At 37.2% G+C, this 17,648-nt stretch overlaps 1 protein-coding gene across 1 annotated transcript; it reads left to right on the forward strand.

Moving 5' to 3' along the window:
* The first annotated feature begins 1,221 nt into the window (after nucleotides 1–1,221).
* Nucleotides 1,222–15,211, forward strand: CLEC7A (C-type lectin domain containing 7A). Its single transcript, XM_052641126.1, has 6 exons — nucleotides 1,222–1,324; nucleotides 3,567–3,665; nucleotides 4,883–5,020; nucleotides 6,128–6,279; nucleotides 10,684–10,802; nucleotides 15,079–15,211. Exons 1-6 carry the CDS (start codon nucleotides 1,222–1,224, stop codon nucleotides 15,209–15,211), a joined length of 744 nt encoding a protein of 247 aa, XP_052497086.1.
* The last annotated feature ends 2,437 nt before the right edge of the window (nucleotides 15,212–17,648 follow it).

The raw sequence follows: 17,648 nt of genomic DNA on the forward strand, positions 1-17,648 counted from the left end.
TTCTCCAACACCATAGTTCAAAAGCATCAATTCTTCGGCGCTCAGCCTTCTTCACAGTCCAACTCTCACATCCATACATGACTGCTGGAAAAACCATAGCCTTGACTAGACGGACCTTAGTCGGTGAAGTAATGTCTCTGCTTTTGAATGTGCTATCTAGGTTGGCCATAACTTTTCTTCCAAGGAGTAAGCGTCTTTTAATTTCACTGCAGTCACCATCTGCAGTGATTTTGGAGCCCCCCCAAATAGAGTCTGACACTGTTTCCACTGTTTCCCCATCTATTTTCCATGAAGTGATGGGACCGGATGCCATGATCTTCATTTTCTGAATGTTGAGTTTTAAGCCAACTTTTTCAGTCTCCTCTTTCACTTTCATCAAGAGGCTTTTTAGTTCCTCTTCACTTTCTGCCATAAGGGTGGTGTCATCTGCATATCTGAGGTTACTGATATTTCTCCCAGCAATCTTGATTCCAGCTTGTGTTTCTTCTAGTCCAGCGTTTCTCATGATGTCCTCTGCATATAAGTTAGGTTTACATAGGTCAAATCCTTTAACGATGTCCAATTCAGATGTGAGAATAGTGAAAGCAGCATAAAACAGTAATTGGTTTATTTTTCTTATGTTTGATCTGAAACAAAGATCTATCTATTGTGTTGCATTATAATTTTTTAAATAATTAAAATTTTATTTTATTTTATTTATTTTTAGCTACACTGGGTCTTCATGGCTGCACAGACTTTTCTCTAGTTGCAGAGAGCAGAGACAACTCTCTAGTTGCTGTGTGCGGGCTTCTCATTGCAGTGCTTCCCTTGTGGCTGAGCACAGGCTCTAGAGCACAGGTTCAACAGTTATGATGGGTGGGCTTGGTTGCTCCTCAGCATATGGAATTTTCCTGGATCAGGGATCAAACCCATGTCTCCTGCATTGGCAGGTCGATTCTTTACCACTGAGCCACTAGGAAAGTCCTACCTTATAATTTTCTGAAGAGTCATCAGTCTCTGAAACAGAATCTAAAGGTACCAATGGGAAATTACCACAGTATAGTTTTTCATTTCCTGCTTTTGGGTATCTGGTTGGACTACTTTAGCTCAACTTGTTTAAGCCTAGTAAATGCGTCTCCCACATGACTTGACTCACAGATCCTCTTTTGTCCACAGGCAGTTGTCTTAGGAGAGAGAAGAAAGCTCTCAGATGCTGTGTCAATTCAGGAACTCAGTAGAACAATGGAATACCAATCTTCGGTAGAAAATTTGGATGAAGATGGATATACTCAATTAGACTTCAGCTCTCGCAGCATCACCAGGAGATCTGTAGTCTCAGAGAAAGGTACATCTTTTTCTTTCTGACTTCAACATTCACACTCTTAAAACTGAAAGTAGAAGTGGAAAAAACTGGACAGACTTCTGGTTTTCCAGGCTTTTATTAATATATTTTTAAAGGTTTTCAGAAGTCACTGAAGATAATTTAAATGAGGACTAAGACTGTTCTCTGGGCAACCATTCAATGGCTAATCACTAGCACAGTTGATCTTTGGATAACATGGGTTTGAACTGCACAGATCCGCTTATACATGAATGTTTTTCAAAAGTAAATAGCACACTACTAGACGATCTGTAGTTGGTTGAATCCATGGATGTCAAACTGTGGATATGGAGAAACTGTAGATATAGAAGGCCAACTATAAGGTATAGTGTGGGGAGGACCAGTGCCCTTAAACCCTGTGTTGTTCAAGGATCAACTGCATTGAAGTTAATTATTATGATGATAGAAAAAATACTCACACTTTCTCTGTTCTATAGAGACAGACACTTCAAAAGTAAGGAGTTGGTGATAAATGTGATGAAATGCAAAGATGAAGGAATTTCAATAAGAGTGACTTGTCTGACAGAAAAAAGTAAATTGTAGAATGAAGGTTAAGGAAACCTAAAGAAGCGCAGATGGACAACATCAGGATATTGGAGTTAGAAAACAAAAGAAAGAAGACAGGAAAAACAACAGGATTTTGTGGAAAAGGCCAAAGGGAGGTTAGAAATCAGGGTTTAGATAATAAGAACCTACTGTATAGCACAGGGAACTCTGTTCAACGTTATGTGGAAGCCTGGACTGGAGGGAGTTCAAGGGAGAGTGGATATATGTGTAGGTATCGCTGAGTCTCTTTGCTGTCCACATGAAACATCGCAACATTGTTAATTGACTATATTTCAATATACTTCATTTTTTTGTGCTTAGTCACTCAGTGGTATTTGAGTCTTTGCAACCTCATGGACTGTAGCCCACCAGGCTCCTCTGTCCATGGGATTTCCCAGACAGGAATAATCCCCAAACTATAGAAATGATCCCGTAAGAATTAAAGATTTTAAAATTAAAAAAAATAAAAAACTAGAAAAGCAAAAAAAAAAAAGAATAATCCCCACCGATTTCCCAGACAAGAATAATTCCCGCCCAGAGATTGAACTCATGCCTCCCATGGCTCCTGCATTGCAGGCAGACTACTTACCACTGAGCCACCAGGGAAGACATACTCCAATACAAAATAAAAAGTTTAATTCAAAATAAAAGAAGTCATATGGTTTAGAATCCCAAATCTGATTTTTTTACATTTATCATGAGATTGATTTGGAAAAAAATTTTTAAACAAAAGGGTTTTTGTATAACAGTGAAGAAATATATATGAGTTAGATAAAAGATTCCATTATCAGGACATGGATCTTAGACATTATGTAAAAAAAAGTGAAATCTGAAGAAGGGCGTTAAAACATTTCTCTCTTCACTGAGTGAGCAATTTAATCTCCTCCACAAGTCTTCTATTTGACAGTTTTCTGACATGCTCTTATTGCTGATTCTCGGTCTTGATGTGGTGATATTAATATAAAGTGAGTTTCCTGTTATCAAGAAAGAGATTATTCACAGGTTTTGACATCAACATCTGCTCTCTTCTGCTTTCTGGTCATTCCCATTGTGAAATTATTTTCCTCTTGTCACACAGTTTTGTTTTCTTGGGCAACCTTTTGGGGAAGAATGGAAAAACATGGTTAAGCAAGAGATAGGAAGGCGTGTGTGTGTTTATAGGTGTGTGTGGACAAACTGTGAGTTGCCTATAATGTGCTAGTAGTCTCTAAACCAGGTGCTTTTACTGGTGTTGATCCTCACAATCACTCTTCGATGCATCATTACCCTAATTGTTCACAAAGAGAAATGGAAAAATGGAGGAAGTAATTTGCCCAGTGACAGACAAGAAATAAGCGAAAGAGGAAGATTACCCTTCCTACCCAGTGTTATTTCTGCTGCATTAAGCTGTCTCTTCTAAGATTGGATGGGAATCCTGGTAATGTCAAGACCTATAGATATCAATGTGGAGCTGAAATTAGGAGTGCATAGCCCTCAAGGCACTGTGCTCAAAGTACAGTTGCTGACCCAGAAGAGGTACACTAAAGAGGGAGGAAAATTCAGACTAACCCTAGACGAGTAGGTTATCTGGATATCAGATTTGGATGAACTGCAAACTGGCGTGCTCAGTGATTTACCATCCTGTTTCTTGATTCCCTTTCTGCTCCCTTTGGCTTTCTAGGGCTTTGTGCTGCATCCTCTCGTTGGCGTCTGATTGCTGCGACTCTGGGCATTTTATGCTCAGTGCTGCTGGTGATAACTGTGGTCCTGAGTACCTTGGGTAAGTATTGGTGGGGAAGATGAACAGCAACAGACATTTAATAAGCATTTATAATGTTTCAGGCACGCTTTTAAGGAAAGTTTTTTTTTTTTTTTAATGTGGACCATTTTTAACTTCTTTATTCAATTTATTAGAATGTTACTTCTGTTTTATGTTTTGTTTTTTTGGCCCTAAGGCCTGTGGGATCTTAGTTCCCAGACAAAGGATAGAACTCATACCCTCTACACGGTAAACTGAAGTGTTAACCACTGGACTACCAGGGAAGTCCCCCAGGCACTCTTTTAACAGTATAACATAATCTAACTGGATCTGAACACCGACCCTTTGAATTGATGTTATGAGTTCTCACTTTATTTCTAGGGTCATAAACTAGTTAACATTAGGACCGTGATTAGAAATGCAGGCGATCTGTCTTGATAACTCATACTCTTATCTACAAGATCTCCTTGCATAGCTGGTTTCAAAGCTGTGGAATTCCTAGGATAAATTTAATGAAAGGAAACCAGTGGAGGTGAGGGAAGTGCACTTGGTGCTTATTTTCCTAAGAGATAAATTCCCTAAAGAATTTAAGCCATTTTTTGCATCTCATGATTTAAGGAAATTGTTTTACACCTGATCTTTAAACTCCTTTGGATAATATCAGGAAATACTCAAAGCACTTATGAAATTCTGAGTAGTTATTTTGTAATAGATGAATACGTTTCCTTAGATTTTATTGTTCATGAATTCCATTTTGGATAAAGTATTATTGTGCCTTTGAGAAGGGCATATGAAAGTATGAAAGATTTCTTAAGTAGTCATGTGTTTATTGAATACATTCTATGATATAGGCACCTGGCAGATTCTCAAGGAACTCTCATTTTTAAAATAATATAATAAAGAAGATTTATTACTATTTCAAATCCATCGTGGTACTAAAGGACTATATTCCACTTGCCTCTTCCTTTCCCCCATCCTCCTATCTACTTCATTTTTATCTTTTGTATGAAATCTTCTTTATGGAAGTTATTTCTTTTTCCATCTATTCAAGCTATCACCTATCTATCTACCATCTATCTCTGCCTCTCCATCAGCAATGTATTATCTGTTTCTCACTAATCAAGAATACATCCCTTTATATTCCAACAAAAATGTAAGTTTTTGGATTTTAATTCTCAAACATAGTAAAAATGACTTTTTTTTTCTTCTGTCATTACTATTGTTGTTGGTATATGAAGGTATTTGGAGATCCAGTTCAGGGAACAACCTGTTGAAGAGTGACAGCTTTCCATCAAGAAATAAAGACAACCAGAGTCAACCCACACAATCATCTTTAGAAGATAGTGTGATACCTACCAAGGCTCTCACGACCACAGGCAAGGGCAGAGTCAAAGATTAATAAGATCCTTGATTCAGAAGGGTGAACTTTTGGTACTAAGGCTTGGAGCAGGGGATGAAGAAAGTACTTTTACATGTGGTGATGCTACATTCAAATAAAGCCCACAGCAATATTATCTCAGTAAAATAAGTCCTCTGTAATATACAAGGGCTTCCCTAGGGGCTCAGATAACAAAGTATCTGCCTGCAATGCAGGAGATCCAGATTGCAAAGTGATAGCATAAATACCTTATGAACTTAGTTGAATCTCCAACTTAGTTGGATTTTTTTCAAATCACTAATTTTTCACATATTTAAGCTTTTAGAGGTTTGTGTAATTTGATTTGAAGGAACAGAATGGGTTCTCACATGATAGGGAAAAGACATTTTAAAGTGATATAGTTAAGATAGGAAATATGACACCAGAAAAGGTAAAAAAAAAACAAAAGAATAGAAAAAGGAAAGAAGGAAAAGTGTTGCTAAGAATTTAAAGGTTCATTGATATGTTTAATATCTATAAACCTAATAAATATGTTTCTGAAAACCAGTTAAGTTTGTTTTTCTTTAATCATGCAAATTAATTGATTTAATTACCATTTTGTATACAGTAGACTTTAATCCCAATATTTGGACTTCAATTTTCCATCTCTGAACACATACCTCTTCACTGTCTTTATCACATTACTCTGTAACGTGAATGAGTGCTCTTATACTTTTCTTATATGATGAATTGCATTCTGAAATAGATGTCACACTTGTAAAATAAGTCAACATGAAATGATTGTATATCTCAATGACTGATATTGCATTGATTTATTTTGAGAGTTATCATGGAGAAAAGGAGTTCTGAGCTGACAGTAAAGGCATGGAAGACAAGACAAGAAAGAAAGGAGAGTTGATAGTCTAAAACACTGCAGTCACTCAGTTATTTTTTAGCAGTAGATGAATAAGGGGTTTAGTATGATCCCTTCTGTGAAGTCATATCTATATAATTTGAATTGAAAATGATATTCATGGCAGTTTATTGATTATTATGTCCTTAGGATGAATGGTACTGAAGTACCATTCATAGTATGAACCTCATTGTATTTATCTTTTATTTCCAGGAGTTTTCTCTAGCACTTGTCCCCCTAACTGGATCACACGTGAAGATAGCTGTTATCTATTTAACACACTATTAGATTCCTGGGATGCAAGTAAAAGACGATGCTTTCAACTGGGCTCTAATCTTCTGAAGATAGACAGCTCAAAAGAGTTGGTAAGTGGAAATTTTGGTTATAATATCTGTGATCTATACTGAGCAGAAAAGTAGAGGTAGGTTCCAGATAACTATTTTCCCTAAAAGAAAGTAATTTTACATATTCTCTATAATTATAGTAATAGCATATATTGAGTAAAGTATATAATACAAGCTTTTCTTTTTAATTAAGTAAAATATGAACACATTTTGGATTTTCCTGCTAGCTCAGTTGACAAAGAATTCACCTGCAGTGCAGGAGACCCAGATTCAATCTCTGGTTTGGGAAGGAAATGACAACCCACTCCAGTACATTACACTTTAAAATAAATCCTTTAAACACAACTCCAAGTTGACTCTACTAATCAAGCCACACTCATTTTTGTGGGTTTGGATTTTAGGTTTTATTTATTTATTATTATTATTATTATTATTATTTTACTTTACAATACTGTATTGGTTTTGCCATACATTGACATGAATCCACCACAGGTGTACATGCGTTCCCAATCCTAAACTCCCTGTGGTACAGTGAAATAGAAGGTTCTTCCCCTTATCGCCATAATTATCAAGCTATGATAATATACACTTATAAATAATTTATTCCTTGCAAGATACTAGGAAAGACAAGAGGTTTAAAAGTAAACTTCTAGCCATGCTCAAATAATTTTTAAGAAAATAGAAACGACTCAACAGCTGTTATAAGTTAAATATCTTGTATTGGCACCAAATGCCATAGAAATTCAGAGAGAGAAATTCCTGTAGACATAAAAATTGCACAGAAAAAGAGCAACTTGCAATGCATCTTGCCTGAAGGATAGAACTCAGGTGAGCTATGAGGAGGAGTTAATAGCCAGGGAATATTCTACCTTATAAATCTGAACAGCCTACAACTTCTATACTTACTTTTACTACTCGCAATTTTTGTGTTTCTGTTTTGTTTTCCCCACAGTTGCGGTTGACATAAAAATTAATGGAAGTAGATGTATGGCAAAAAAAAAAAGGGGCATGGGACTGGAAGTCTGTCTGGCTTTTAGACTTTCCTATAATTGCCACTTTGTTGAGTTATATTTGTCAATAATTCAAATAGGATCATTAACCCATAGATTACTTATTCATAAAACGTGCAGTGGAACCAAACTGTTTTAACCTAGTCATCTAACTCTGCGAAGCATTTCTTGACAAAGGCTATATAAACTTATGTTTTCAATTAAAATTGTGGAAATGATAGTAGCCTGTCATCCATGAACACGGCCTGCAGACTCTGTCGTTCTTGGATTTATTCTGGTAGATTGAATGCAGGAAGCACAATTTTGCCATCAAGTATTTATTTATTTATTTATATTAAATTTTATTGGAGTATAGTCGCTTTAGGATGCTGTGTTAGTTTCTGCTATAAAACAAACTGAGTCCCCTTTTATTAAGATTTCCTTCCCATTTAGATCACCTCAGAGGGTTGAGTAGAGTTCCCTGTGCTCTACGGTAGGTTCTCATTAGTTATCTCTTTTATGCATAGGCGTGTATGTATGGGACTCCCCTGGTGGCTCAGTGGTAAAGAATCTGCCTGTGATGCTGAAGATGCAGGAGACCTGGGTTCCCTGGGTCGGGAAGATCCCCTGGAGAAGGGCATGGCAACCCACTCCAGTATTCATGCCTGGAGAATCCCATGAACAGAGGAGCTCAGCAAGCTACAGTCCATAGGGTGGCAAAGAGTCGGACATGACCGGGTGACTGAGCACGAGCATTGAACACAAGTATATTTATATATCAATCCCAATCTCCCAATTCATCCCTCTCTCCTTTCCGCCTTGGTGTTCTTAAATGTCTCCTCTATGTCTGTGTCTCTATTTCTTCTTTGCACATAAGTTCATCTGTATCACTTTTCCCAGATTCCCCATATAAAGCAACATTACATGATATTTATTTATCTCTTTCTGACTTACTTCATGGTGTATGACAGTCCATCTCTAAGTCCATCCATGTCTCTGCCAATAGCACTATTTCATTCATCTTTATAGCTGAGTGACATTCCGTTATTTTTATGTACCAGTCTGCTTTATCCATTTCTCTGTTGATGGAAATTTAGGTTGCAACAATGTCCTGGCTATCCCAAATAGTGCTGCAATGAACACTGAGGTGCATGTGTCATTTCGAATCACTGTTTTTTCTGAGTATATGTCCAGCATTGGTAGTGCTGGGTCATATGGTAGTTCTAGTTTTTTGAGAAACTTCCATACTGTTCTCCATAGTGGCTGTACCCATTTACATTCCTACCAATAGTGTAGGAGGGTTCCATTCTCTCCACAACTTCTCTAGAATTTATTGTTTGTAGTTTTTTGATGATGGCCCTTCTGACTGGTGTCACCTCTGACTGGTGACGCTTCATCGTGTTTTGAATTGCATTTCTCTAATAGTTAGTGATGTTGAACATCTTTACATGGATTTGTTGGCCATTTGTATGTCTTCTTTGGAGAGATGTCTCTCTAGGTCTTCTGCCCATTTTATTTTGTTGTCTGTTGTTTTGATACTGAGTTGCATGAGCTGTTTGTATATTTTGAAGATCAATCCCTTGTCAGTTGTTTTGTTTGCAAATATTTTCTCCCATTCTAAGGACTATCTTTTTGTTTTGCTTGTGGCTTCCTTTGTGGTACAAAAGCTTGAAGTTTAATTAGGTCTCTTTTGTTATCTGTTTTCATATGTTTTTATTTTCATTAATCTAGAAGGTGAGTCCAAAAAAAATCCTGCTGCTATTTATGTCAAAGAGTGTTCTGCCTATGCTTCTTTCTAAGATTTACAGTGTTCAGCCTTACATTTAAGTTTTTAATCCATTTTGAGTTTATTTTTATGTATAGAGTTAGGGAGTGTTCTAATTTCACTTACCATTGCAATAGAAAGGATAATACCTCAGAATAAACCTAACTTATGGAGGCAAAGAAAGTGCAGAAGAATTGATGCTTTTGAACTGTGGTGTTGGAGAAGACTCTTGAGAGTCCCTTGGACTGCAAGGAGATCCAACCAGTCCATCCTAAAGGAAATCAGTCCTGGGTGTTCATTGGAAGGACTGGTGTCGAAGCTGAAACTCCAATACTTTGGCCACCTGATGCAAAGAGCTGAGTCATTTGAAAAGACCCTGATGTTGGGAAAGATTGAAGGTGGGAAGAGAAGGGAACGACAGAGGATGAGATGTATAGATGGCATCACTGACTCAATGGATGTGAGTCTGAGTGAACTCCGGGAGTCGGTGATACACAGGGAGGCCTGGCGTGCTGCAGTCCATGAGGTCACAAAGAGTTGGACACGACTGAGCGACTGAACTGAACTGAACTGATGGAGGCAAAAAACCCGTACTCAGAAAACTATAAGATACTGATGAAAGAAATCAAAGATGACACAAACAGATGGAAAGATACACCATGTTCTTGAGTTGGAAGACTAGTACTGTGAAAATAACTATACTACCCAATACAATCTACAGATTCAATGAAATTTTCCTATTAAATTACAAATGGCATTTTTCACAAAATTAGAAGATTTTTTCAATTTGTACGGAAATACAAAAGACTCCAAATAGCCAAAGCAATCTTGAGGAGAAAAAACAGAGCAGGAGGAATCAGGCTTCCTAACTTCAGACTATACAGTCATGAAGATAGTATGGTGCTGGCACCAAAGTAGAAATATAGATCAATGGAATCAGTCGTGTCCGACTCTTTGAGACCCCATGGGCTGTAGCCCACCAGGCTCCTCTGTCCATGGGATTTTCCAGGCAATAGTACTGGAGTGGATTGCCATTTCCTTCTCCAGGGGATCTTCCTGACCCGGGGATCAAACCCAGGTCTCCCACTTTGTAGACAGACGCTTAACCATCTGAGCCACCAGGGAAGCCCTTCTCATGGAAATACAAAAAACTCCAAATAGCCAAAGCAATCTTGAGGAGAAAAAACAGAGCAGGAGGAATCAGGCTTCCGGACTTCAGACTATACAGTCATGAAGATAGTATGGTGCTGGCACCAAAGTAGAAATATAGATCAATGGAATAGGATAAAAGCCCAGCAGTAAACCCATGCACCTATGGTCACCTAATCTATGACAAAAGAGCCAAGAATATACAATGCAGAAAAGACAATCTTTTCAATAAGTCATTCTGGGAAAGCTGGACAGCTATACGTAAAAGAAGGATCTATTCTTCGTTGGAAAATTAAACGATAAGGACTCTGCAAAAATGAGATATGCTTTTTGAGACAGTGACTGGCATTCAAGAATTGGCACGTCTATCTAGGCTGATGCCAGTATATGCACGCATCCTCCATCAAGGTGATTCAATCTCTGTCTCTCAAAATCTTCTAACAGTCTTTCTCTGTATCTATCATCTCTGTCCTTCACTGTGTCTCTTTTTCTCTCCTTGATTTTATCTATGTTTCCTTACAGGATTTTATATCAAGGCGAGTGTCTTCCCAGCCTGATCATTCATTTTGGATAGGGCTTTCTCGCCATCGGACAGAAGAACCATGGCTCTGGGAGGATGGCTCCACCTTGTTGTTTAACCTGTAAGTATCCAGAGAGACAAAGTTTCATACCTTCTCTCAGAGAGGTAAGAGCATGTCACACAGTTAAGGATCCAATCTGTTGGCCATAATAAGGAAGAGAGAGAAAAAGAGACACAGTGATGGGAAGAAACACCGAGCCAGGAAAAAAAAAACAAGTAAAATAAGAGGACAGAGGAGGACTTACAGGTCAAAAAGTGCTGAGTGGTCACTTCAAGATATCAACACATGTGGTCCCTCAGCTTTCTTACCAGGAGGGCATGTGTTTGAAGATTCCCAGGAAGGAGCACTCACTCAGTGTAAATCTGTGGTTAAGAGCAGGGCTTTGAAGTCAGTTTTCAGCCTAAGTCTGGTCCTTTAACTGTGTGGAACTGGATAAGTTGCTTAATCTTATCTGTGCCCCCCCCCCCCCTTTCCAAATCTGTAAAGGAGAATAAAAATAATTCCTACCTCTAAAGATTTTGAGATAAAAGTAAAATCACTTGGCACAGTGTCTGGCACATGCTTTTTATCATGGGTTCAGATAGAGAAATTGTATGCGTAAGCAAGCTTGTGGTTCAGCATCCTGGGGACATAATTTTTTCCTCCCACCTTCCACCTTCCCTGGTGGCTCAGATGGTAAAGAACCTACATGCAGTGCAGGAGACCCGGGTTCGATCCCTGGGTGTGGAAGCTCCCCTGCAGAAGGAAATGGCAACCCACTCCAGTATTCTTGCTTGGGAAATTCCATGGACAGAGGATCCTGGTGAGCTACAGTCCGGAGTGCGGCAGGCAGACACGACTGAGTGACTAACACTGGCCACAACGCTCCACCTGGTGGCAAGATTGAGAAATGCACATTTCATTTGTTACTCTTTTTTTCTGTTTGGCAGTTTTATTTTTCATTTAATCCTGCACCAAAATAGTCCTTTGTTTTCCAGCTTCTGCTAGGTTTTCTGCTAAATTCTCATTTCAGATGCATTTATTTCACAGTATTAAATTAAATAAATGGCAACCAACCAACAATTGATGGCATCTCGGAGTCAGTAAAAAGATAGCCCTAGAAAACAATAGAGATCTATGCATTTTATTAGATTTTCCCCACAGATTCATGGTTTTCATTGCTTCTTATTCCTCTCTGCCTCTCCTACCTTCCATTTTGAATCATTTTTTAAATCTGAAGAATACATTTTGGTATTTCCTTTAGAGTTGAAGTTTTACAGTTGAATTCTCCGTGCTTGTCTAAAACTCTTTATTTCAACTTTCCTAAAACAATATTTTGAGTATAAAATTAGAAATCTGTAGCCTTTTTCTCTTAGGCATTCAAAGATATTATTATAATGTATTCTATTTTTATTGTTGTTTTTGAAAGATCAATTATTTGAAAGCAATATGTTTTATGTCTTTTTTCAGCTTTGAAGTTTTCAGCCATACTTGCTTCAAATGTTGCTCTTTCCTGAATTTCTACCCTTCTTCTATAATTCCAATTAAATGTATTATAGACCCATTCACAATATCCTATATGTCTCATTTACTTTTTCCTATAGTTTTGTCTTTTTTCTTTAACCTATTTACCTGTCATACATCTTTCAGTTTCATTCTTTTTCCTCTTCTTCAGTTAAACTGCTGTTAAAAGCCCTAATTAAGCTTTTAACTTTGTTTAATGAATGTTTAAGTTTTATAATTTCTCAAATCTATCCAGTTGCAATTTATAATTCTTAGCTTTTCCAAAACATTCTCAGTATTGTCTTTTAACTCCTAGAATACACTGTATAGTTGCTTTAATATTTGTGTTTGATAACCTAGTGTTTTACATTCATGTGTATCTGTTTCTGTTATCTTTTTCTTCTAATTAAAAACATTTATTTACTTGATTGGGTGGGATCTTCGTTGTGACATGCGAGTTCTTTTTAGTTACAGTATGCATGTGAACACTTAGTTGCAGCATGTGGGGTCTAGTTTCTCAAACAGGAATCGAACCTGGGCTCCTTGTATTGAGAGCGTGGAGGCTTAGCCACTGGACCACTGGGGAAGTTGCATTTTTCTTCCAATTTTTATTCATTCATTTATTTGTTTTCATCTATGCCTGAATTGTTTTGTTGTTGTTGTTGTTGTTGTTAATGCACTTAACATATCTTAAACTTTTGTAGAATTAATTTGAATTTTACAGAGTGGCTTTTCATTTGCTTCTGGCAAGCACTATTGGGTGTGAATAGTACAAACTGCTGAGTATGATCACACTTTGATTTTATACCACTGAACTATCTCATTTTGGCCAAGCACATTGAATTTATTAATGAACGATCTTGACAAAGTATATATCTTATTTTTCTATAACACTTGTTTGTGTTGAGTTTTCGTTTGCTATTTTAAAAACTGACTAGTGGACTCCCTAAAGTCGTAAGAGTAGGTCCAAACTAACATTTTGATGTGTAACTATTCATCGGTGACAGTCATTTTAATCTGGCTCTGTACATTCTCCAAAATCTCTTAGATGTCAAAAAGATATTTTGGAGAAGAACATTGGCCAGAATTCTCCCTGAGGCTGGATCAAAGCTGTTTCATGACCTTGGCCTAATTATTTCAACAGAAGAATTCTCTCAATCCTCCATTCTCAGGACCAAGAAGAGATAGATGTACGGGATGAAGAGTACCAGACCTTAGCTTTTACACTGAGGCTCAGTAACACCCTTTGAGCTTGACTAAATAACTAACACTCCTCCTTTAGGAAAGTAAGGGCAATAGAACAGAGCCATGCTTCTGTTTACTTATGGCAATTCTCATAAGTGAAGTTGCTTAGTCGTTCAGGACTCTTTGCAATCCCAGGAACTGTAGCCTACCAGGTTCTTCCTTTCATGGCATTTTCCAGGCAAGAGTACTGAAGTGGGTTGACATTTCCATCTCCAGGGGATCTTCTCAACCCAGGGATCAAACCCAGGTCTCCTGCATTGTGGGCAGACACTTTACCCTCTCAGCCACCGGGGAAGGCCAATTCTCATTGTCTATCATTATATTGGAATACAATACAACCTTCAGGATGCATTAAAAAATATAGGGTTGTTTGGGACTTTTCTGGTAGTCCGGTAGCTAAGACTCTACATTCCCAGTGCAGGAGGCCCAGGTTCAATTCCTGGTCAGAGAACTAGATATGTCTCAACTAAGACTTCACATGTTGCAACCAAAGATACTGTATGCCACAACTAAGACTCAGAGAAGCCAAATAAATAAAATAATAAATATTTTTTAAAATATAGAAAGTTGTTTGAATTGCTTTTCAATGGTCTTGATATCTGTGATTCTTCACTTAGTTCTCAGTCACCGTTAGCAAGAACTCTTCTACTTGGTCTACTCACTAAATATACCCAATAATATTTTACTAAACTGCTACTTTATTTAATAAGTATCAGTTCAGTTCAGTCACTCAGTCGTGTCTGACTCTTTGCGACCCCATAAATCACAGCACGCCAGGCCTCCCTGTCCATCACCAACTCCCGGAGTTCACTCAAACTCACGTCCGTCGAGTCGGTGATGCCATCCAGCCATCTCATCCTCTGTCATCCCCTTCTCCTCCTGCCCCCAATCCCTCCCAGCACCAGAGTCTTTTCCAATGAGTCAACTCTTCGCATGAGGTGGCCAAAGTACTGGAGTGTCAGCTTTAGCATCAGTCCTTCCAAAGAACACCCAGGATTGATCTCCTTTAGAATGGACTGGTTGGATCTCCTTGCAGTCCAAGGGACTCTCAAGAGTCTTCTCCAACATCACAGTTCAAAAGCATCAATTCTTCAGTGCTCAGCTTTCTTCACAGTCCAACAGGTCACATCCATACATGACCACTGGAAAAACCATAGCCTTGACTAGATGGACCTTAGTTGGCAAAGTAATGTCTCTGCTTTTGAATATGCTGTCTAAGTTGGTTATAACTTTCCTTCCAAGAAGTAAGTAATAAGTATACCTCTAGGTAAAAGGTTGAAAGATAAGTAAATAATTATTATTTATTATAATTTAATATTATAAAGTATTAAATGATTTTTCTTTTTTGTCAGAGTTGTATTTAATTTTATTTTCAACTAGTAGTATTTCTTAAAAAATATTTGAGTCCTTTTTATGCCTTAATAGTGAAGGTTGTTATGCTACCATTTGGAAAATTTGAATTTAAATTCATTTTTTTTCAATAATATGCACTTCAGAAACTCTTTTTCACCAATATCCTTACCAACTATGCCAGTATTGTGGAGACAGTAGATATTAATAGTATTCCCTATGCTTGTACTAATTATCACATTGCATTTTATTTTGACAGGTTTCAAATCAGAAGTACAGTTACTGAAAAAGACTCGTCTCACAACTGTGCATGGATCCATGTGTCAGACATTTATGACCAACTTTGTAGCGTGCATTCATACAGTATTTGTGAGAAGAAGTTGTCAATATAATGTTGGAGGAGCAGAGAGGTGTATGTAAGATACTAAGGAGGGTATAAATCCAAACAGAAAAGAGACATATTTGAGGTCAAAATAATTGCTGAAAAAAATATCAAGAGAGCTCAGCCAACTTCAATCTTAGCTGAGAAACAGGATGGAAGGCTGGCTGTGATTTCCATACCCCCCAAGTCTATCCGGTAATCAGTATTGTGTTCTAATTATTAGAGTCCTAGAAATGGAGTCAGAACACCTGGCCTTGAATTTTTATTCTATCAATGGTAGAATTTTCATTCTGCCATTCTGTTTATCTGGGATTAGCTGTGAATTCTTGGTGTTTCAGGAGGTTTTAATATCTGACTATACCAGAGTTGTATTTTGTCCTAAAAAGTGCCACTGGAGTTCATGTGATGTGTTTCCACTACTTCTTCTCCCACTTTTAGCAGTGTATCAGACACAAATAGAAATATATTTTGAATAGCTAAATGAAAAAATGGAAAAAAAGCTTTATTAAAATCAGAGCCATTTTATTATTTTATTCATCTCTATGGTCATGATTATGACCAAAAGCATCATAAAAACCATTAGTTGCATCTTTTTTTCCCGTAATTCAATAACCAAGATAACATGTCTGCCATATCTCTAAGAGAATCTTGTATAATATGAAATTGTAGGGAATCTGCTTTGGTAAGAAAGATTTCTCTTTTTAAATACTATCAATCAAAAAAAGATCTGATTAATAAATATAAAAAAGTAACCTGTCCTATTGGCTAAGGTATTAACATTTTGTGATGCAAAACATTTTATTATTTTTATGATGACTATTTTGCAGTTTTCAGCAATTCCTCAGAAATTACTGTAAAAGGTATTATTGGAACATAAATAAGTTCCCTCATATGATGATTTGTCTCTTATTTTCTTTTAAACTTTCCCATTGGTGTTATTTATATTTCCAGTGGGGAATTCCATAATTACTGGAGAGATATTCTAGTGTTTATTAATATGTGAACAGAAACTGTGTCAAGTTCACTGAATTTTTCACTTTAAAGTCATTACTGTTATGTGATTTCACTTTACTAAAAATGTTAATTAAAGAATCTTTGGCATTTAAATTATGTGCCATGTATAATTAACACTATTATGGTTTGCCTTTTCCCCTAAAATGACGATGAATTTGGCACTGGGGAGGAAGTAGTATAGCAGGTAGTTTTGTGCTGAAGAATAAATTGTAGATCTTAAATATTTAAAAATCTAAGAGAAGGAGAAAAAATTTTCGTGAAGTGACTATTACTTTTCTAATACACTAACTGGGGTTGTCGCTATCTGGAAAGAAATGTGAAAATGAAAAGGTTATTAAAGCTGAGTTAAATTAAGGCATAAAGTGGGACTTTGAAAAGATGCCATGTATTTTAATTTTGTTTTTGGTTTAATTTTTTCTCCTGTGTCCTTAAAATGGAGCGCATGAGTTGAAGAAATCACGATAATCAAAGAAAACAGTTTTGGATGCTGAATGTTCAGCTGTACTTATCTAGAACAGACGGGCTAGCAACAATAACCTATAAGTGAAAACTGAAAGCATGATTTTAACAAGAACTAGGCTGTCTAAAATATGCCTTACATTCCTTGTTACTATTACAGCCAATGTGAAATCGTGCATGAGAATGAACAGAAAACATCCACTCTTTTCCAAGTGACAGAAAAGTGAAAAGAGCAGCTAGTAGACCTTATGTCTCAAGGGTAATTCAAGATGAGGAATGATCATGCTACAGAAAACACTTACCTCTTCAAGGATCACCATCTCCTCTTGCCTGAGTTATTGCAATAATTTTCAAAGTAGTCTTCTAGCACCTACAAAGCAGTTGTTCAGTCGCTAAGTTGTGTCTGACTCTTCGTGATCCCATAGACTGCAGCACGCCTGGCCTCCCTGTCCTTCACCATCTCCCAGAATTTGCTCAAACTCATGTCCATTGAGTTAGTGATGCCATCCAATCATCCTTTTCTTTTGCCTGCAATCTTTCCTAGCAGGGATGTTTTCTAATAAGTGGGCTCTTGGCATCAGGTGGCCAAAATATTGGAGTTTCAGTTTAAACAAGTCATACCAGCCCTCTACTAAAACTCTCCTTGACTTCCCACATATCTGAGTTAAAAAAAAAAGAAAAAATCTAACCAAAAAACTAAAGACCTTTTATATATTGACCAAGACAATTGCTGGCCAGTATAGGATGCCATAATCTTGATTGAAAGGAGGGTGTTAGTCTCTCAGTCATATCTGATTTTTTGCAACCCCATGGACTGTAGTCTGACAGACTCCTCTGTCCATGGAATTCTCCAGGCAAGAATAATCTGATGTTCTTTGCTATTAAATCTTTATTGAGCTTAGGTGGCCATGTCTTCTTATGTCTTTTGTCTTATATATAGATTTTATTTTTACCCAGAGACTGAATATTTAATG

The sequence above is a fragment of the Budorcas taxicolor genome, chromosome 5 (assembly GCF_023091745.1).
Source record: "Budorcas taxicolor isolate Tak-1 chromosome 5, Takin1.1, whole genome shotgun sequence".
NCBI classification, from domain to species: domain Eukaryota; kingdom Metazoa; phylum Chordata; class Mammalia; order Artiodactyla; family Bovidae; genus Budorcas; species Budorcas taxicolor.